Raw genomic sequence first — 22,792 nt, 5'->3', positions numbered from 1 at the left:
TCAAAAGATGCTTCCTCTGATCCTTCCCCAGCTTTTTGCAACAATTGCTGGGAGCAGACCTGCAAAGAAGTTGTAGACAATGCATCAAAGTTATGTGTTTGGCATGCATCTTACGGAGCCAATTTGCCTAAAATGTAAAGTAGTTGGCCTGGATTGAAGGAACTACACTCTGCTGATCTTAGAACTTAAATGAGCAAGATTCACAACCTCCTGAAAATGCACAGGGGTTCCATAACACAGACAAGAGTAAGCTGAAGATTAAAATAAACAAACAAAACACTTATGGGTGTCTATACTGGACTGGATGGTTGAAAACCACTGTCCTAAAATACCTTGTCTGAGTTTATGCATGCACCCAGAAGTCCCATTGAACTCAGTGGGGCTTATTCCCAAATAAATATGTACAAGATTGCTTCCTTAACATGAAGGCTGTGGATTTGCTTCTGGGGGGTAGGGACAGATTCTTGTGGAAAGTATGGCACAGGCATGTCTAGTTATGTAGGGTGATAATCTTTTTTTTTTTAATTAAGTAACATGGCCTTCTTCCAGCAAGTTTGCTATGTTCACAAAAATGGTTTGTAAGCCACCATATGGTGTTAACCAAATACATTTGAGAACTGAAAGAAAAACATCCTACTGATAATACTAACACATCACTCCTGCATGGGGCCGGAAGTCAGATTATGAAGATATGGGTGTCGGAAGCAGGAAACTGGGGGCAATCCAACACAGATTGTTCCACACTGTAACCAACGGCCTTGCTAACAGGTGTCCCTGCAAGGCATACATCAGCCCCACTGCAGATGCAAACTAGTTCTCCAGCTCTCAAGACGTTTCCGATGTTGCTCTTCTCTTGGAGATATCACCCATTGATGCTTTAAAAGCTCTGACAGAAGTTTTCACAGAAAGGGTTCCACAATGCACTTGAGGAAAAGAGTACCATCCTTTAAATAAGTGAATTTCACCGACTGGAATTTGGCCAATGAGAGGAATTGGGGACAGCCACAGGCCTCATTCATATCGGTCACAGGCCTCTGGGATGACGCAGAGGTGGGATCTGTGTGAAAAGTGCTCACAAGACGGTCTCCGTTGTTCTGGTCGAGCAACATGAAAGTGATCTGCAAAACAAACAGAAGGGAGGGAAATAAGATTTCCACGGAACACAAATTGTCAGTGCAATCCTAAACAGAGTTACTCTAGCCCATTCAAATTAATGGGCTGGAGTAACTCTGTTTAGGATTACACTGTGTGTTTGTGAGGAGAACAAACAACTGTGCTTAACAATAAAATATTTCTTAAATACACAAAGTATCTGGAAGATCCAGGACAAATTGCTGAACATGTAAAGAGAAACAAACTCTAAGGTGCTACTGGACTCAAACCCAGATATGTTCAGCTTGTTTGGAGGCCTGGAACACTGAAACTGACGGCCACTCTTGAAAATGCCACGAGACACAACACAGGAAATTCAATCTGATTATTTTTTTTAAAACAGTGGTGTATCTTTAGTAAACAAATGCATCGTGATGGCAGGTGCTTTGCCGACAAGCAAAACCAGGATTTTCCCACATCTGAAGGTCAGCAGTTAGCAAAACATGAGAGTCTAAGCAGGCTTCATGAGCAAAAAAATATTTTGGAGCTAAATAAAATACTTCCCTGGAGGGTGGGAGGGCAAAACACAGATGCAGAATCCCATGTGAAGTGATCGTCCAAGCAACGTATTTATGAGCATGAGCTGAGCCGAATGAAGCAGACTCAGAACATATGCCTACCCCGTCCAAGAATATCTCGGCCAGCTGTCGGAGGCAGAGCAGGTTGAGAACTTTGCCAGCCAGCTCTGCTATCTTACCCCATAGACAACCTTATACCTATGATTTTCGAGTGCCACACACGAGCTTTGCCATTGAATTGTCAGCCAATATAGGAAGATGCCTTCTACAGAAGCACGGGGTCCACTTAGTACCTATTGAGCCACAGCCCCTTTCCTTAAAGGTTAGCAAGCCTCAACCCAAGGCTGAGAAGGAACTGTATCAAATCCAGACATTGATTTACCTAGCTTCAGACAGTCAGAAGCTCCCCAAGGGGCTCAGGCAGAGAAACGTCTTTCTCAGCACTGGTTACCTGAGATCATTTAACTGAAGATGCTGGAGGCCTTGAGTTGTTTTATAAAGGGCTTGGGATTTTCTAGGTGCATTTTCTTGTATGTGGAAAATGCACCTGTGGAGAAACGCCATTCTGTTTGTGGAGTTAACTTTCTATGGGCTGCAGAGGGGACGGCGAGTTCTGGAGTGGAATGTGATTGGAGGGAGAGAGAGTCAGCGACAGTTGGTGGCTGGAGAGTTGAGGGAGATCTAGTGTAACCCCAGGTATCAAAGGGTTGGGGCCTGCCCTACACAACATCGAATTAGGGCATGAGAGAGATAGAGTAGGGGTTCCTGTTTATGTTTTATTATTCCTTCCATTCACTGTATATTTGCCTGTGTATAGTTAGAAGTTAAATAAAGGAGTTTTGGAATTTATGAAGGAAGAAAGCTCTTCTGTTCCACATAGTCCCCCAACCACTTGGGCCCACTAGCAGAGGAGGGAGGTTAGGAGGCTGTCCTGCCTAACCAGGACCCCATACAGGGACAGTGGTGGCAGCAACTACCCGGAGACAGGAAAGGGAGACAGCCCCTTCAGGGAGCCTGGCCAGAGGCGAAAAGGAAGGGGTAGGCAGAGCAGGGTCTACCAGTGGGAGGAAAGGCCCCGTTTTGCCACAGCACCTTATTGGCTTGTTGTAATCCTTCAGGTCTTCCACAAACCACTCAGCATTTAGCCAGTTTAATCTGAAAGGAGTGGACTAAGGTTATCACCTGGAGTGAAAGACAAGGTCTCAGGTACAGAAAAGGTTCTGAAAACGCTTGCTGAAATTAGAGGTGCTGGGACTAAACCTGGCTTATTCTGGAGAGAAATCCTGACTTGTATCACTGAGTCATAAGCCCTTCATTATCCTTAAAGCCATCCTCAAGAGTTTAAACAGACTGTTGAACCTCGACTTAATTTTGTCAAGAGTAAAGCCCAAAGTGTGTGTGAATTAATTTTTTTTTAATTTAAAGGATATATTTGCATTTTGTTTTTATATTGTAATTTATTATTATTAAATATTGGCATATCTTAGTTTTTTGGATCTGTTTTTATTATTCTTAAATGTTTAAATCTCTCCTGTTAAATGGGATTTTAAGGGTATTTAACTACTGAATGGATCATTCTTGATATTTGTTATTTCTGATACTAGTATTTATCAACTAATGTTCTTAGATACCTTGGAGGCAAGTAAGGTGAGGCATGAATCCCTACAATCAATGAATAAAATAAATAGTAATTTTATTTTCCTAGGAGTAAATCCAACCCTTTGAAACACAGTGGGAATACCCATGGCTAGGACCGGTGTCAGCACTGCCAAAGGGAGACTCTCACCTAAAAAATTATACATTTTTATACTATAAAATTATTATATAATAACTTTTTAAAAAAAGTATTCATTTAGTTTCTGTAGTCTGCAAGTAAAAGCAGTTAGCTGACCTTGGGCGCGATTGATATTCTGCTTCTCGGCCACAAAATCCTCCCAGTGACATATCCAGAGGAGTTAGCCATTAGTTTGTAGTTGCAAAATATTAAAGAGTCCAATAGCACCTTTAAGACTAAGCAACTTATTTGTAGCATAAGCCTTAGGGAACTACAGCTCTCTTCATCAGATACATCATCAGCTGTCTGACGATGCATCTGACGAAGACAGCTGTGGTTCTCAAAAGCTTATGCTACAAATAAGTTAGTTAGTACTTAAAGATACTACTGGACTCTTTACTATTTTGTAAAAATGCAATATTAACTATATTTTCCTCTTGAAGGGTTGCAAACCGGCCTGGAACAAAATGTCCTATCTGTTTAATGTACACTTAATGTGGGGAAATGGGGAGACGAAGCTTTTCAGGGCACAAAGGTAAAATAACATCACCGGGTAAATAATGTCGCATTAAGCCTATTTTACTGGGGTAGAATATATTTTCACAAGACAGTGGGGAACCATATGCCCTTCTCTCCCCTTCTGAGCCGCATGTTCAGAAATAACAGAGAAGCGCAGCCTCTTTACCTTGTGTTCAAAAGGCCACTCGAGGAGCGCGTCGTATTCCCCTCTGAGAAGCACCAGGAAGAGGGACACGTGAGTTCCTTTGCCCTTCCCCTCGCCATTCAGATGCAGCCTCAGGCAGAGTTTGTAACCGTATCGGGCTGTGTAGAATGCTAAAAATGAGGAACGCAGATGGTCAGAATTCAGGATTTTCATTCAAACTCAGGCATGAACCAATCAGGATAGTATCACCATTCATACACTGGGATTCATGAAGTTTATTTAATTTTGACCCCACTTTCCTTCACAACGGGGACCCAAAGCAGCGTATGTAGCTCTTCTCTTCTCCATTTTGTCCACACAACCCTGTGCGGTAGGTTAGGGTGTATGTGTGTGTGTGAGAGAGAGAGAAGGAGACAGGGAGGGAAAGAGGGATGGGGGACAAGTTCACCCAGCAAGCTTCCATGGCAGAGTGGAGATTTGAACCTAGGTGGTCTCAGATCTGATAGCCTGATACTCTAACCACTACCCCACAAAACCATTTCACTCTTGTGGCTAATTGCCATCAGTATCAGCAGAACTGTTTCATGCGGTCTGATACCAAGATGCAGCTGGTCTTACAGTGGACAGTCAGATGGGAAGCCCATAAGCAGGGCAACAGAGCTCCTCTGTGGCTTTGTTTCAGAAAGATACACTGCCTCTGCATATGGAGGCTCCAGTCTTCATTTTCAAGGTTAATAGCTATTGATAGATGTGCATACCAGGAATATATATATATAAGGAGAGCAATGTTGGATCAGGCCATTGAGACCAGCATCCTGCTTCTCACAGAGTCCAACCAGGTGCCTATGAGGTAGGGCGGGCTAAGAGAGTATGACAGGCCTATGGTCACCCCTCGATTTTCACACAAGTGGGAATTTGCACCCAGGTGTCCTTAGTCCCAATACTACACTCTAACCACTACAGCGCACCGGCGCTCACTTGAGATATACTTACCAGGAGATTGTAAACTGCGCATTTTCCCAGTCAGTGATTCGTAGCACTTCTGGTGAATATCTGTAATCTTCCACAGAAAAATGCCATTGTACGAAGCTTCTGCTGACAACAGGAGTTTCTGCTGCAGGTTGCTTAAAGCCACCTCCTTCTGAGCAAGACATCGCTGGAGATCAGCAATCTTGGGAGAGAAAAGGTTAACACGCTCATGCTTTTGCGATTGCTGTCTGCAAATCCTCAATTGAGACAAAGTAAAACCAGAGCCAAATGACACCTTTAAGACTGGCCACTCTGATTCCAGCCTAAGTCAGAGTTCGCTCCATCAGATGCATTGGAGTGTATATCAGGCTGGCGTGTGCAGCGGATGAAGAGAACCAAGACTTACAAACATTTATGCAGGAATGAACTTCAATAGTCCTGGAGATACCATCAGACTCTTCCTTTATTTTGTGGCTACTGACTCGCAAAGCTACCCGTTAACAGTGGAGACAAGAGACAATGAATAGGAATAGTGAGAGAAGTACGGCTGTGGGTTTCTGAAGTCCTAGTGCCCTAACCAGGGCTTTTTTCTGGGAAAAGAAGTGGTGGAACTCAGGACTGCACAATGATGTCACTTGGGGTCAGCTGGAACAAGGGAGAAGTTTTTAAAAGTTTAAATTGCCCTCCGTGAAAATGGTCACATGGCTGGTGGCCCCGCCCCTTCCCTCTTCAGACAGAGGGAAGTTTAGATTACCCTCCGCACCACATGACGCGGAGGGCAATCTCAACTCCCCTCTGTCTGGAGATCAGGGGGCGGGGCCACAAGCCATGTGACCACTTTCAAGAGGTGCTGGAACTCCGTTCCACCGCGTTCCTGCTGAAAAAAAGCCCTGGCCCTAATCCTTAGAAGGATCACCAAAAAACTTCACAGGTTTGTGAGATGTCGGCAGAGCCTACATTGTTTCAGATTCCACCCATATCTTGGGAGCCACAACTTGCTTTGGACGGCTGGGTTAGATAGAATGACAGAGCTGGAGGCACTCACAGACATAGATATCATTTCACTGTAGTTCCTCCACCCCTATCCCCAACCCATGGCTTGACAGAAAAGCAGTATCTTTCTGCTTGCTCCAAGCAGAAAACGGGCACCTTGCAGATGCCATGGGGTCACTCAGGCTCTTGAATTCTTAAAACTCTTCTCTGTGCTTGAGGACTAGAACCTCAGTTTTTCTTTTCCAGGAAAGGCAGGGTTCTCACAATGATAACATAACATCCACGCAGAGTGGTTTACAAAGTGTGTTATTATTATCCTCACAACATTAATCACCCTGTGAGTTGGGTGGGGCTGAGAGAGCTCTGGAAGAGCTGTGGCTAGCCCAAGGTCACCCAGCTGGCTTCAGGCAGAGGAGTGGGGACTCTAACCCAGTTCTCCAGATTAAAGTCCCACCACTCTTAACCACTATACCAAACTGGCTCTCTAATTCCTAATGCCAGATAGGCAGTCCTAGGGTGGCAAAAGAATGCCACTAATTTGCAGACTACATAGAGTAGGGTGGGGGAACTAAAAAATACAGGGGAGGTGGAAGAGGTTCACTTTGCAGCCCAAAATGGGGCTTCCCAGTTCCCAGGGAGCCCAAAATGTCACCAAATGCCCCCCTTCATACCGCTCTGCCAGTGTTTATAGCATAATCAGCTACTTCTTTGGGAAGTCGGACTAACCCCATCAAGCTCCCTGCTAGTTATCAGCGGCCATGCTCTGCCCTGGCAGCTTCGCTCATCTGAACAGGGTCTTCTGCAGGTGCTACCCTGCAAATGAGCAAAATCAACAACTGCCTGTGCAGTTTCTGTGGTGGGCACCATTTTCTGTGGTGCCCCCCACCCACTTTATGGATGACCTGCCTGAAGAGAACAGGAACGTTTTCACTCTCCCTGCAAACTGCAAAACTGATTTATTCAGGAGGGCTTTCATAGACAGGTAATAGGACTGTGCTGTGAGGAAATGGTTCATAGGGATGCTTTGATAAAGGGATAGGGACTGCAGACTATACTACTTTGTACTGAACGTTAATGTCATTTATTATGTCATGTCAAATGGCATGTTTTTGAACACTGTTTCAACTCTATATCAGATTTCTGTTTGTTTTCAAATTTCTGCAACCTATACTCTACTGTATCATTGACTCAATGTTCCAGCTGTTGATCGTATTGAATCACACTGTGTAATCTACCTTGAATCTCAGTAAGAAATAACATACATTAAAAAAAAAATCTGAGGACACATTGTGCATGCATTGTGCTCAGTGCTTTGAGAAAACAGGTGCTTCCAGCTTGGTTTGGCCCTGCCATATGGGGTCATCTATCCCAGCATCACCTACTCGACTAACTCTCCAACATGCGCCATGAAAGAGAGAAAGATTAAGTTATTAATGTCACCTGGGCATTCAGCGTACTCACGAACTGATGAAGCTGCATCACTTGCATGACTTACCAGTCTGGGCTCCTTTCCTACCCATCAGCCTCCTCTGCAGGATGGTCAATTCTGTTGCCTCCCTGCCATTGGAAGATCGATCATATCCAATGCAAAGATGCAGATGTAGTAACTGTACTCCGAAATGACTGTCCGTTGCATCTCTGCATGAATCACTGCTCTTGTTTGCCTCCTCATAGCCAGACCCAGTTCAGTGACTCATGCAGAAACACAGAAGTGCATCAGGGCAGGGAATCTCACTCTGATACAGTAAATAGGAAACTGTGTGTGTGTGAGGGGGGGGGGGGTCCCCTTCAAATTTTGGATGAGAACAAAAGTTTTTCCTATTTGAAAATGAGGAAATGTTAATGTACCCTGGGTAGCAGTGGTATGCCAGGATCTATGCAGGGGTCCGATAGCCTCTTTTCCTTGGGATGCTTTTGGGTGGCAATGCCAGCCAAACCTGGCATCTTGGGCATGCAAAGCAGATGCTCCGTCACTGAGCTAAGGCCACTCTCTAGGCGTTGACCCACAATTACCTTCAATTCCAAGCCACGAATGGTATCCTGGTCGAGGCCCCGTTGCCCGCGGAAGGCCACTATCTTCTGGCGCGAGGCATCCATCTCTTTGCTGAGCACAGACACAATGTTTTCAAACACCTGCAGCTTGCTGTCCAACAAAGGAAGCACCTTCCTCCTCAGCAGCGCCTGCCAGCGCGATTCTCCCTCATACAGTGGCACTCCAGGGAACGCATCCACATCCAAAGCCTGCGGGAGCTGCAAGCTGAGGAAGATCCCGTTCAGGGCCTTGGCCACCTTGAAGCAAGAGTCTGTCCCACCAACTGCAGGGAGCTGATTCCCCTTCAGCTGCTTTGCATGTTGAAGGAGCAGAACTAAGTGCATTCCCGTGGCATTCTTCTCGTGTTCCTGTCTTTCTTTTCTGATTCCCTGTGGGGAAGGAGTGGAACATTATCAGCCAGGAGTCAGCATGGGCTGGCACCCGCTGTGGCCTGATGGGAGATGCGAGGTCAAGCTCCCATTTTTCAATGGAGGCAGTGGAGGGAAGCAGAGCCACCAGAGGACTGTGCTGAGCTTCCTTCTCTAGATCTCGTGGAATTACAACTCCAGGCAACACAGATCAGTTCCCCTGGAGAAAACAGCTGATTTGGAGGGTGATCTCTACGGCATATATCCCTGTTAAGGTCCCTCCCCTCCCCAAACTCCACCCTCTCCAGACTCCACCTCCCAAATCTCCAGGAATTTCACAACCTGGAGCTGGCAACCCTATGCCCCCATTGGCCAGGGGCTCCTGCAGTTTACAGAGGCCTCTGGGGCAATCTCCCATTTGCCAGTGGGAGGATCCAAAAGGAGCAGAGGTGTGACTCTTTCAAGCTCCTTTAGACCGCTCAGCAAAGATGGGGGGAGAAAGGGGTGCAAGGAAGTTGAGTTCTGCTCCCTCAAGCATGGCTGCAGTAGCGAAGGGGGAAACAAGTAGTGTGGTTCGGGTGCACCTCGGAGGGAACAACAGCTGTGGCAAGGGTTCATGGATACTCTGTGCTGAAGGGCTCATGGACAGCCAGCCAGGGGTGGACTCGGTGTTAAAGTCCCTGGGTAAGGTCCCAGCTAGCCAATGTCCTTTGAAGTCCACCCATCCCCTGCCAGAGCCACCTCAGACCCAAGCGAAGGACAGCCCTCATCCTCTGCAAGGTCAGTGGGAGCTGCCATTGCTGCCACAAGGTGCCAGTTCAAGCCTTAGGTGTGGTGGGCAGCAGCCACTGCAGCTACATGCTGCCCCATGGGGCAGGGAGGCACCTGGTCCAGCCAAGCACCATGTGGAGAGGGGAAGGAGGCATCTGTCCGAGGGGGGGGGGAGGGGGGCGGAGACAGAGGTGGGTCCAGGAAACAATTTTCTAGAGCTGTTTTTTTCCTCACCCAGTCTTTCCCTGCAACTGGTCTTGCCATTGGTACAATCAAGGCTCAAAGCCTGAATCGCTTTTGACTCATGCCTAACTGCTGTGCTATTTTGCCAAAACAATGTTTTCAAACGGCTGATCGTTGCAGCACACTTAAAAAAGAATAATTAAAATTGGAGGCATACAGTCACTCTTGCACTTACAAAAGTTTCTGTTTACACTGGATGGGCCTAAAATTTACTCATCCTCAGAGAAACCCACTTTCCTGTTCCTGCATGACCCTCTATTCTGGGTGTGCCTCCTGCTTGGAAGGAGGCAAGCCCAAAGCAATGACTCATGCAGGGATGCAACGGACAGCCTCCTGCAAGAGTGGGGACTTTCAACCGCATTGCTCCTCCATGCATGATGGCAGAGGTGCAGGAGAAAGAACCCCCTCCAGTAAAGGCTGATTGGTAGGAATAGGAAACAAGCTCAGACTAGTGAGTCATGGGTTAGTAATGGCTAAGCAGACACGGTTCAGCTAGAATGGATCTTTTAATGACTCAGTATAAGGTCAGTTTCATATGTTTATATGCAAGTTGTTTGCATTCTGCACCCTGGGCTGAATGAATCTATTTGCTCTGCATACCTGCCAGGAGATGCTCCCCTCCCCTCCCTTCTCCACTACTTTAGCTCCTTCCCCCCCCCCCCAAGATCTATATAATTTGCATGTTTGTGGCATCACCATGCAAACCAGGGATTGGCTAGCTGGTACTGAAAAAAGAGCATTTTAAAAAATCCTACGGTTTCACTGAAATCAAAAGCTGCGTTTCTAGTCCTCAAAGCTGCTCTCGGAAATTCAAGAGCCGGAATGGAGCCCGCATCATCAGCAAGATGCCCGTTCTCTACCTTCAACCCACTGCACTTTGTTTTTCTGCCAAGGTGAGGGAAAGGGCAGAAACAGATGGAAACAGATGCTTAATTGATATTTATGTTTGGAGGCACACTGGTGCATTCCATTCCACCTCTGATTCTATGCCGCCTAACTACTGATAGTACAAAACAAATCATAAGCAGAAGAGTTCAGAGCGTCCTTCTCCTAGTGGCTTAAGTGCCTGGATAACTAACCTGGATTACACCTAAAGTCCTTGTCACCACTTGACCGAATTAACAAAATCAAGCACAAATTCAATGCTGTTGGAGGCTGACCTACAACAATCAAATCCCCCTCTCTAAAGGGGTCTGGCCACCTGTTAGTAGAGCTTTAAGACGCTCTTTGGGGGAGGCTGGCTTTTAGTTGAGGGAGTCATGTTGGGATCTTATACATTAACCCTCCCTCACCTCATTAAAAGGCAAAGACTTGACTTGTTGGCAATGAGACTGGGAATGTACGGGAAATGATTCTGTCTTCTCCCCGCTACACATCCATTCACAGACGTCTGCTCAGCTGTTATGCTCACCTTGAACAGGCATCCAACCCGGGAAAATCGACATTCCTCCTTGCCAGTGGAAACTGCTGAAAGATTCTGTGTATGAGAGCATCAGCAAACGAATGGAAACATGTCTAGATTTAACACACTCCAGTGCAGCCAAGACAACCATAGACCAAAAATGGAAAACTGACAAAAGTCTGAGATCTCTTAATATCTGACAAAGTAACACACCAAACAGCCTCATCAGAGAATCCCAATTATCAATCGGTCTTCATGGAGAAATGGCTTCCCTTTCTAAACCATATTACTGAGCATCCTATCCTCCTAAGATGCTCCATCCCAATAGGTGAGTTATCACATTCTCCCAAATCTTCCTGAAGCAATCTATGCAGGGTCCAGGAAGGAAGGACAGGGGCACATACATTGCACAAAATCACTCCAAGTGGAAAGGAGTAAGTACAGTAACAGACATAATCAGGGGTCATTTCATAGAAAAAGAGCTGGAGGAACTTATTAGCATAACTCATTAGCATAACTCATAACCTATGCCACGGCCCTTGACCTCACCGGAAGTGTCATTAGCATAACTGATTTGCATAAGCCACACCCCCTGACATCACCTATCCTGGCTGTTTTAGACCCAATCCTGGCCATTCAGGGCCGAAATTGGGTCCAAACTGGCAAAAGGGGGCTGAAAATGGCTGAAAAGGGGCCCAAAACGGTCAGGATTGGGCCACAGCTGAGTCGGAGAGTGATCAACCACCTGTCAAGAGGCTGAAACGGTCCCAAAATGGCCGAGAGTCAGGTGGGCGAGGCCACCTGATGTGACCTCTTTGGGGAACTGCCGGAACTGCGTTCCTGCACGTTTCCCCTAGAAATGAGCCCTGGACATAATTCTAAGGGGGGGGGGGTCTATTAATTGTAACTGCAGATCACCTGACTGCAGTCTTTATATGATACAACAATAGGAAAAGAAAATTCTCCAGCTGCAGAAAAGTTTCAGACAGCTAAAAGGAGACATTTCTGAGTGCATCTTCTTCCATATGCAAATGAATTTACTTTTTCCCCCTCCCACACCTCTGGAAAAAAACCAAAAAAACACAAAGGTCATCCTACTTGGCGCTCATAACCAGATACTTTCTGGTTACGACTGGAGTACAAGGTGGCACTCACGCATTCCTGCTGCGAATGTTCTGTAAGCTCCTTTCGCGTCACTGTTTGCCCACACCCGGCGTGGCATGGGATCAGAGCGTGTTCACATGTAATCTTGTGGCCCTAGAAGAAGAAAAGATGCTCATCGGAGTCCCAGCCGCCCCACATCTGGCTTCTCTCCCTCTGCTAGGCAATTAACCCTTCAATTGCCAGGAGAATGAGATTGGAGGTAGAGGGTCTGGGTTTTTTTTTGTTTTTTGGTATTTTTGCTTTAAATGCAGATACTCATAGATATCCCAATTCCCACCTCAGGACTTGGGAGAGCCCCCCCCAAAGTGGCCAGTACATAGTACTGGTGAGCACTGGGTCTGGGTACAACCACACCTATATAACGAAAATTGGGATTTGGGTAGGAAGCCATCCCAAAGCAGTGCCATTCCAGAGTGGGTTGAAAGCATCCCCAGTTCAACCGTATTTTTTTGTAAACCCCCCAGAGGAGCCCCTCTGGCTCAAAAGGTGAGGCTGCCATCAAATGAATAACTAAGCTGCACTTCATATTGCGCAAACAGGAAAGGAAGGGATGGAAAGTGATTCATACAGCACATACCGCCGAGAGCCATGTTTCCAAACTGGCAAACCTGCCTTCAAGTTCTGGTCTGCAACTGACCGTGACAATTATTTTGAACTGAGCTGGGGCTAGAAAGGTTGTTTCTGCCTGTTGATTCATTCCTATATCAAAGGAGACGTGGCTAAAGGCCTCTTTAACCCTTCCTTCGCCAGAGGTGAATAATGGCTTTGGCGTTCCCTCCTCCCTCCTCCGCAACTTCAGCAGTTCACTCCATTGGACTAACCAAGCCACAGGCAAAGAAGATGGAAGGAACGGGTGATCTGCACTGTAACGGCACAGCTCTGCCAAAGCCTCTGGTGCTGTTCACGTGGAGCAAGAGAAGGCTAAAGAGTCCTTTGCCCAGGTTTTGAATTACGTAGAGAAAAAAGGCCTGAGGTTAATAAAAGAGGAATCCTTGCAACTTGGTGGTTGTGCTGGGGGTTGGTCGGATCCCTGCCCTCAAGGCTTCACGCAAGTGTACATGTGCTACAGTTATAATGATGTCTAAAGGATCTGAGCCACCCACCCCCCTCCTCTATCCAATTAGCTCATGGCAACAAGTCTTCGTTCTTACTTCCAAAGCCTTCATGATGCCAATCCACGTACATCCAGGGACCTCACAACGTACGCTTAACTCCGAAATCTCCTTGTTAATGGCAGCATCGCTAAAAGCCTGTAAGCAAAGAAGATAGGCACAGAGACACATTTTCAGATCTTTTTCCTCTCTTTCTCCAGTGTCTGGGGATTGTGTCTTGCAGTGCTGCCCACCTGCGTAATTTAAAAAGTTCTTAAAGGGACAGTGGTCCATGGAGGATTACACGAACAAGAGCAATCAGCCCTGACAAATGGAGCCTCCGTGTTCAGACGCAGTATTAGGGGAAAGTATAGGATCACATTCATGTCTTGCTTGTGAGTTTCTCAGAGGGATTTGGCTGACTCTTGCAGAAAACTAAGTGCTGGACTAGATGACCCCTTGATCTGATCTAGCAAGACAATTATCATATTCTAAGCGTGAAGTTTATGCACTACACACATATATTATTCATTTATATGTCCACCCTCTGCTTCGTTTTAAAGAAAAGTAAAACATTTTAACAGGGTTGCAAAACTGCTCCAGGAACAGAGAGCACTAGCCAATCAGCATCCTCAATAATCAGGGCTTTGGGAGGGGGGCTGTAAACTAGCTTGTTCAAAGCTCAGCTCTGAAGACAAAAATGTGTATTTGCCTTGAACATGGCAGGGGTACTTCCAACTGTCTCCAATGCTTTACAGATGTTATGTCCGTCTTCCCCCTTATTTATTTCTCTTTAAATCCAAAACAGCCTCTAAGGAACAGGTTTTTAACAGGCCATGTTAATGAGTTCCCGTAAAGCAAAACTCATCTGTTCTCAGTGTCTAGGGCTGGATTCCTCCCACACCCACGCAACCCAATTTAATACACAATGCAGGCTGTTTATAATGACCTGAATTGACTGCTAGATGCTTTTATTTTATATATATATATATATATATATATATATATATATATATATATATATATATATATATATATATATATATATATATATATATATATATATATATGTATATGTATATGTATATGTATATGTATATGTATATGTATATGTATATGTATATGTATATGTATATGTATGTATGTATGTATGTATGTTTATATATATATATATATATATACCCAAGCTAAAGAGCCACTCGGTTTCAGTGAATGTTTGATGTCATAAATTGTCCTGGAAAGGTATGAAAATTAACCATTGCCTGGAAACAGAACTGAAAATAAATGCTGAATCCAATCCAATAAAGGGGGAGAGGGCAAACACAACAGTCCAGCTAGAACACTTCAGTCTTTGTCTGGAGGTAAGTAGTAAGGTAAAGCATTTGCTGTTCATTTCCCCCCTTATGTTCATTTTCCAGTTGGCAATAATCCTGTTTATATTTTTATAAGAAGATGACAGCAAATGCACAGCTAAGTCCAACAGAAAGCTAAGCTTCGGGTCAGGGCTTTCTACCAGCAACGTCCTCTACTCTGACTAATTACATTTCAGTAATTCTAGATGCAAAGATGTCTAACAGAAACTGCAGTCTGGCTCCCCATGTCAAAAACTCTTACAAAAGCAGTGTGCGCCTTCTCATGTATGAACCTGACTACCAAATCTAACGGGGCACCTGAGTTCATGCTTTGTGTGCCCCCATCTTTGGAAATAAAGAGGGTGGTGATTTCCTTGACCTAGGTACGCCTTCCTTCAGAGTACACCTTCCTTCCACATGATAAAGGCCAAACATACCTTTTCTACTGATAATAAGGTTTCTTCATCTACGCTGTTGGGATCTTCTTCCTTACAACTCAGACATAGTGGATTTTTATGGTTTCTGGGTAAAAAGGAGGGAACAAAACAAATGCCTTTTTATCTGCAACATCCAAAGACCAAGTGAACAGACAGCTGAACAAAACCTTAGGACAAGGATAGGTAACTAGAGACACATGGGAGAGATGCAACCCCAAAGGATTTCTGTCTCATTAACCCGCAGCATAGCTCCTGATTGCAAGAACTCTCCCTGCACACAATCACCATTATGGATCTCAGTCCCTTTCTCACATGAACCCATGAAGTTGCCTTAAACCAAAACAGACCATTGGCCCATCGAGGTCAGTGTTGTCTACTCCGACTCGCAGGGGCTCTCCAGGGTCTCAGGGTCTTTCACATCACCCCCCTCCTCCAATCATTTTAGCTGCAGATGCCAGTGACTGAATGTGGAATCTTCTGCATGCCAAGCTGATGCTCTGCCGCTGAGTCGCAGCCCCTCCCAAAGGGAGTAGCAAAGGACTCTTCATCCTCCATCTCCTGCAGGGTGGATAGCAAGAAAAGCTCTGGACGGCGCCCTTTTGGGGTGACCTTCTCCCAAGCTGAAACATGCCATGCTTCAGGCCCAGGGCTCTTAAAAGGCTCCTTAACGACCATCTCCGGCTATATGAATAGCCAGCGAAGCTTTGGCAAGGCCTCTCCCTTATTATGCACCTTGACGATTTTCTCTCAAGCTGAGATACGGGCAAAGGGCTCCTGAATCACCATGTTGAGCTGGGTGATCACCCAGAGAAGGTTTAAAAGAATCCCCACTTATGCATTACCTACTTCCATCTTAACAGAGATGCAGGCAGCCCTTTAACTGCTGTTTCCTATTTCTTGCAGAGTGAACTGCTGATGAGACTGGAGACTTACTATGCTCCTTGGATGCACACGAGCCAAGCATGAGAAGGCAGTAATGAGTAGCCGAGATGCCAAGGGCTCCACTGCAGCCCACCCCAAAGGTTTAATAAGCACCTCTTTTGCGGCACCTCTCCTTGGTGAATCACTGTCCTTAACTGGTTCCTCTGGGGGAGGTTTGAGGGGTGCCTTTTAAAGATGCTCTGTTGCTCACCTAGTTCACATTAGAATTGTCTTTCATATTTACACCCAGCTGCCTGTGTTCAAAAAAAAAGTTTGCCACTTTGTTGGCCCAAGCACACCAGCCAAAAGTGATGCCGATACTGTGTCCAGCCAGATAAAAAGTCCTGCTTCCACCCCTAGACACAATACACACACCTTATCCTCTGAGGGTCAAGCCAGACATGCAGGTTTTTAGAGAGTTGGGTCTCGGTTCCCCAACTTGAGTTCCCTGACACAGCAGCTTTGGGGAATGACTGTTAAAAAATGAAGGAGAGCCCAAACAGCCTTGGATTGCCTCTGTGGGAGAAGGAGGGGCTCTTCCCTCCCCTCCCTCAAGCCTTCTCTATAGGGGGAGGTTTTTTCCTTTTTACTGCTCCCCTGCACAGAATACTCCACGTGGAGCAGTAAAAACAGAGGGGAAAAGGCTTGAGGGGGGAGGACCCAACTGCACACGCATGCACATACACACACATCAACACTAAGGCGCCTTGCAATGTGCTGCAGCTGACAAAGCTTATTTTGAAATGTTACTTATAACACATCAGAGGACAGGTGAATGGACAGAACAATAATTTAGGCCTTCCACAAAATGCAGTAGTTGGGAATTCATATGCTTCACCTGGCCCAGTTTACCAGGGACCGTCTCTGCTTTCAAGGCCCAGCCCCTGAAATCACAGACCCTCTGTTTGATGGGGGGGGTTGCCTTATTTTCAGCATGAAAATTATGTAGGGTTGCCATTCTACAGGTTCAGGACCTTAGAAGAGGTCCTTTCTCTTCCCTGGAGAGCTCCTGTCAGCTGGTGTAAAGAATGGTGAATGAGGTAGCTGGAGGCCCTGGCTACTAACAAGGCCAGTTTTCTATTTATATCGCACTTTTCTTTCCAATGGGGGCCCAAAGCAGCTTGCAACAGTATTATCTCCTTCTATTTTATCCTTACAACAACCCTGCAAGGTAGGTTAGGCTGAGAGTGCGCGAACGACCGAGATCACGCAGTGGGCTTGCAGGCAGAGCCGGGACTTGAACCTGAGGCTGCTTGATCCAAGTCTAACCACTACCCCCGCTTCATCCACGGTGCGAGATGCTCCAGGTATTCCTCTCCCATGCCGCTCAGCATGAGCAGCATCAGGGAATGCCAAGATGCCTTCGCCTCCGCTCTGGGGACGATGATGCTGGTGCTGATGATGTGAACAGATCGACAGGGGGACTCCACGCTAACCAGGCACACGGGGCAGCGGCATCGCGAGGAAGAAGCGAGCCTGTTGCACGTCCCAATTCCCTGCGCCCTAAAAGCGCGCGATGCACGGAGCGGCGCTCCTTCTCGCCCGCCTCCTCGCCGGCCTCGCCCCGCGAAGGGAACTCACCGGACGATCCAGGCCAGGCACGCCGAGCAATAGCGATGCCCGCAGGGGGCTTGTAGGGCCGCCCGCAGCACGCCCTGGCAATGGCTGCAGAGGTATTTTGGTTCCGGAGCGCCCGCGCAGATGCCGAGCGGGAATCCCGCGGGCCGCGGCTCGGCGTCAGGAAATGAGCTCACGTGGCCGCCGCCGCGCCGCCGCTCGGCCATCTGCAGCCGGAGCGCGGCGAGCAGCCCTTCGCCCGGAATGCGCGGGCGCGCTGCGAAGGGCAGCCGAGCCCCGAAAGGCCGGCCGGGCTGCAGCTCTCTCCCGGGCCCTGCGCGCCTTTGCCGGCCTGCAACCCGCCCTTCTCGTGTGCGACTGCCAGAAAGTTCGGAAGGGGTTTGCAACAGGAAACTGCGAAGCAGCTTCCAAATTCCCCTTGAAAACACAAAGCTTGAGCGTACAAGGCGTGCATCAAAGCCCTCCTCGGGCACCATGGGATTTGGGGACTGGGGCGCGCCGAGAAAGCGCAGGGGGCTGCGGGAGAAGAGGCCTTCGGCTTGTCTCTGGATCCAAGATGAGTAGCCCTGTTTGTCTGTAGCAGTGGAAAAGAGCAAGAGACCAGAAGCACCTCTAAGACTAACAAAATTTGTGGTAGGGGATGAGCTTTTGTAATCGCTCCACTCTCCAAGATATAAGGACAGATGCACTCGCATTCTAGCTGTATGTGAAGAGGTGAGCTGTGGTTCACGAAAGCTCAAACCCTACCACGAATTTTGTTAGTCTTATAGGTGCTACTGGGCTCTTGCTCTTTTCTACTGCTTTTTCTCTAGTCATGGGAAGTATCCCAACTTTGCAGATGGGGCTGCTGGTGCCAGTCGACCACTTGTGTGCAATGTCACTGCTTTATGCCTGCTCCGGCTGTGATCTTGTTGTAAAGAGCTGTCAATCTGTCTAGGGGTTAAACATTTTGAGGGAGATCCAGGGGCAGATCTGCTAGGATGTATGATGCTGATTAAGCACCTGCCTGACCTGATTTCTTAACAAAAATCTCCTGTTCTTGCAGTGTCAAAAATGCCAGTAAATCAGACCAGCAGAACAGAAGAGCTTCTACTTGAGATAATGACAACGTGGCACTTTTATTTATTTAGGCCTCCGAGGAATCCATTATGGCATATATGACTCCTCCAGGGTTGCCGACCACCTGGTGGGACCTGGAGATGTCCTGTAATTACAACTGATCTCCAGATGAGAGAGATCAGTTCCCCTGGAGAAAATGGCTGCTTTGGAGGATGGACTCTATGGCTCTACCCCTCAAGTTTGCAGGAATTTCCCAAACAGGAATTGGCAACCCTCCTCTCCCCCTTTTTATCTTCACAAGCCTGTGAGGTAGGTTAGATGGAGAGAGTGTCTGTGCCAGCGTGCCCAGTGAGCTTCACGGCAGAGTGGGGATTGGACCTGATCCTAGCATGACACTCTATTTATTTATTTATTAAACTTCTATCCCGCCCTTCCTGCAAGTGGGCTCAGAGCAGGTTACGACAGTAAAACATAATTTACATTAAAACCTCAATGAAACCACAGAATTCCTGTTAACACCACCCCCAATTACTGAGCCACACTGGCTGTAGCATGGTGAAGTGGAATGCCAGGCTAGAATGCCAAGAGCATTGTTCAGCTGTTGTTTTACTGGTATTTTACTGGTCTGATTTGAAAAACAGGTTCAGCTATGGGTTCTGTAAACCAGTCACTTTCAGATTCTGGCAGAGACTGTGTCCAGGCCCTGCTAGATTGTCAGGCTCTGCCCATAATTTGCCAGGTTTTGTCTTAACTCTGCCCCGTTTGCCCAATTCTGGCTCCATCCCTGTTCTGCCAATTACCTTCAACATCAGGACTCAGCCCCGACTTATATGGCATAGGCTGCCCTGGTCTTGTCCGAGCTCAGAAGCTAAGCTGGGTCAATTGTATTATGAGGCGTTTCAATTGAAATATTCAGTAGAGATTGGGCATAATGATAGAGTTAAATGGGTTAGGATGGAGAATGAGATAAATAACAGAATAGGAAGAGCGGGGATCTTTAATAGGGATGTTCAGATGGCTTATAAGAAGGCGATTGGCCCAAGGAAAATGGCACTAGGTATCTGGAAAAGATGGTATAGGAAATGGATGCCGGTTTACTCAAAGTGGACTCCATTAAAATATATAAATAAGGAATATACAGACACTGGTGGGTGGAAGAAATTAGAAGAATTTGGATTTAATAGATTAAAAGATTTGTTTGCTGAAGGTGGGACTTTAGTTGCAAAAGATAACTTGCTGGAGAAAACAGGAAAACGATACTGGTTGGAGGTGCGAGGATTATATGCGTCAATTAAATCTGAAAAAGTAGAGGAGATAATTGGGGTAAAAACAGAAATTGATGATATATTAAGTAAAAGACAAATAAAAGAGAAAGGGCTAACAGGGGCGTTATATAAATTAATGATAAGAGATAAGGAAAGGATGATAAGGGTAATACAGAATAAATGGGAGCGAGAAGGCTTATCTCATCAGGAAACAATTCAAGAAATAATGAAATGTATAAATAAAATTAAAATGAATAAAGATAAAGAATTGGTCAGGAAATTTATATGGAAATGGTATAGAACACCAGCTCAGATATTGTATATAGTTAAAGGAATGAGCCCTAAATGCTGGCATTGGGGTCAAGAAGTTGGTATATATGCGCATATGTGGTGGGATTGTAATGTGGTCAAGGAATATTGGCAAAAGATTATAAGGGTAATGTCTGGTTTATTTCAAGTTAATATAGAGGTTAATAGGGATCTGCTTATCTCCGGAATATTGGGAAATAAAAGAGTAGATGGAAATAAGCAAGATCTATATAAAATCATTATTTTAGCCGGAATGGCTGTAATAGCATTGGGATGGAAGGACAAGCATAAATGGACAATGGAAAAATGGAACAATTATGTCTTTGAACGTGTACAATCGGATATATTTGTACAGATAACTGCTGATGAGACATGGGAGGATAAGCATCAAAAGATTACAAGTAAATGGTCGTGTTATAGGCACTGGGTGGAAAGGGGGGAAGCCAACCCAAGCATTCAAGCCCGTATGAAGAATCTGTGCACATGGTTAAAGATATGAAGATATAATGGGGGGTGGGGTGGGAGGGAAGGGGTAAAAATAGATGTATATGGTTCAATGTATGATTATGTACATATGTTATAATAATAAAAAAAAATTAAAAAAAAAAGCTAAGCTGGGTCAACCCTGATTAGTACGTGGATGGGAGACTTCCAAAGAAATCTGGGTTGTTGTGCAGAGGGAGGGAAGGGCAGACCACCTCTGAATGTCTCTTAACCCTGTGGGCTCATCATTAAGTTGCCTAGGACTTTGATGGCACTTTCCACTACCATCTAGACTCAGCAGGCATCCTCCCAGATTCTGCTCCAGCACAACTCCTGGGCCTGGCCCAGTGGGAGAAATATTTTTGGGCCTGAAATTTGGCAACTCTAGATGAATACTAGTGGGTAAAGTTTTGACAGAATCAGAGTTGTTTGCTGGATGGCAGTGAAGGAAAGGGCTGGTGCCTGGTGGCATAATAGATTATTTTATTTTATTCGATTTATACTCCGCCCTCCCCACAGATGGGCTCAGGGCGGCTAACAACATTAAAAAATACATTAAAATCACAAAAACATAAAATCAATAATAATTTTTAAAAAATCATTAAAATAGTCCAGGGGCAGGCTATTTAAACAAATAATGGGAGTCTGTATACAGGCATAGCAGATGGCCGTGGGCAGCCCCAGATGCAGCAAGCCAGACATTGTTGCCAGCTCCAGCTCTTATGCTTGAGGGAGAAGAGGCAGCAGCCAGGCATCCTCCATAGAAAGATGCAGCAGCCAGACATTGTTGCTAGCTCCAGCTGTTATGCTTGAGGGAGAAGAGGCAGCAGCCAGGCATCCTCCATAGAAAGATGCAGCAGCCAGACATTGTTGCTAGCTCCAGCTCTTAAGCTTGAGGAAAAAGAGGCAGCAGCCAGGCATCCTCCATAGAAAGATGCAGCAGCCAGACATTGTTGCTAGCTCCAGCTCTTATGCTTGAGGGAGAAGAGGCAGCAGCCAGGCATCCTCCATAGAAAGATGCAGCAGCCAGACATTGTTGCTAGCTCCAGCTCTTATGCTTGAAGGAGAAGAGGCAGCAGCCAGGCATCCATCCTGCATGGATGTAACTCCAGCGGAGAGCATCCCTCCTTCCCAGCTAATGCTTGCTATCCACAAAGGGAGAGGCAATAGCCAGGTATTCTTCCAGGTTGTCTGGAGCAAGAGCCCACTAAATTATATTTTAATTGATACTGGTATAAGTTTGCAATAGTTCCATAGCTTTGGAGGCCATTATTTTTTCTGACCGAAAAAGGTAGGCAAAAAAATGCAACCAAAATTACTTATTTTTTTAAAAAAATGGAAAATGCACTTTTCTGTATACCAAGACGTGGACATAGTGGATGCCTACCTATTTATGTTGCCATCTAATGACTTGCCATCTGCTCCATTTTCTTCCTTATCATTTCAAGCCGACTCTTATCTATAACAGAAAACATTTCGGCTCATTTTGCCATGGTGGCCCAAGCAGGCCTTCGAATTGCAGCTGTCTACTAATCCACCTAGGATAGTGGAAGACAAACTGTCAGCGTTTTCTGGCTACTGAGATTTCAGAGATAACGCTCAGATTATTCTAGGGGTTTGAGCAGGTGTCCTTGAGAAGCGTCCAGTTCTTAGGGGTTATTTTAGCTCCTTAATTAAAAAGGGAAGAGCCAGAAGGTAGAAGAGAGTTGCTTATTTTCTAGGAGGTCACACAGGATCAATTTGATCACATAAAATGGTTACTAGAGCTTCCAGGACAATTAGATTTCATACTGTTACATGGAACTTTAAAATGTTTTTTAATGTAAAGGAAGAATGGAAGAATGTAAAGGGAATGTTTAATTTGGAGAAGAGGAGATTGAGGGGGGACATGATTACTCTTTAAATATTTGAAAGGCTGTCATTTGGAGGAGGGCAAGGAGCTGTTCCAGTTGGCAGCAGAGGGTAGGACCCGAAGCAATGGGCTTAAATTACATGCACAAAGGTACCGGCTGGATATTAGGAAAAACTTTTTCACGGACAGAGTAGTTCAAAAGTGGAATCATCTGCCTAGGGAGGTGGTGAGCTCCCCCTCACTGGCAGTTTTCAAGAAGAGGCTGGATGAATACTTGTCAGAGATGCTTTAGGCTGATCCTGCACTGGGCAGGGGGTTGGACTAGATGGTCTCTATGGACCCTTCCAACTCTATGATTCTATGAAGAATCATTTCTCATCGCTACATGTTTGCTA

At 45.9% G+C, this 22,792-nt stretch overlaps 1 protein-coding gene across 1 annotated transcript; it reads right to left on the bottom strand.

The window, feature by feature from the left end:
• Nucleotides 1-212: 212 nt before the first annotated feature.
• TRAF1 (TNF receptor associated factor 1) lies at nucleotides 213-17,714 on the bottom strand. Its single transcript, XM_054998087.1, has 9 exons — nucleotides 17,433-17,714; nucleotides 14,931-15,015; nucleotides 13,202-13,300; nucleotides 12,042-12,143; nucleotides 10,896-10,961; nucleotides 8,084-8,491; nucleotides 5,102-5,279; nucleotides 4,130-4,278; nucleotides 213-1,118 (listed from the first exon to the last, which is right to left on the bottom strand). Exons 1-9 carry the CDS (start codon nucleotides 17,633-17,635, stop codon nucleotides 900-902), a joined length of 1,509 nt encoding a protein of 502 aa, XP_054854062.1. The 5' UTR covers nucleotides 17,636-17,714; the 3' UTR covers nucleotides 213-899.
• Nucleotides 17,715-22,792: the final 5,078 nt, after the last annotated feature.

The sequence above is a fragment of the Eublepharis macularius genome, chromosome 14 (assembly GCF_028583425.1).
Source record: "Eublepharis macularius isolate TG4126 chromosome 14, MPM_Emac_v1.0, whole genome shotgun sequence".
NCBI classification, from domain to species: Eukaryota; Metazoa; Chordata; class Lepidosauria; order Squamata; family Eublepharidae; genus Eublepharis; species Eublepharis macularius.
Note: the sequence above shows the minus strand (reverse complement) of the source record. Positions and strands in the feature narration are given on the sequence as shown.

What these genes read in the sequence shown, in the direction of transcription:
- TRAF1 (XM_054998087.1), bottom strand. Translation starts at nt 17,635, where the DNA reads ATGGCCGAGCGGCGGCGCGGCGGCGGCCACGTGAGCTCATTTCCTGAC. An exon ending in GCATCATGAAGGCTTTGGAA is followed by an intron (nt 12,144 to 13,201) that starts GTAAGAACGAAG and finishes TTCTTCTTCTAG; the next exon opens with GGCCACAAGATTACATGTGA. An exon ending in AGTGGCCTTTTGAACACAAG is followed by an intron (nt 1,119 to 4,129) that starts GTAAAGAGGCTG and finishes TTTGTTTTGCAG; the next exon opens with ATCACTTTCATGTTGCTCGA.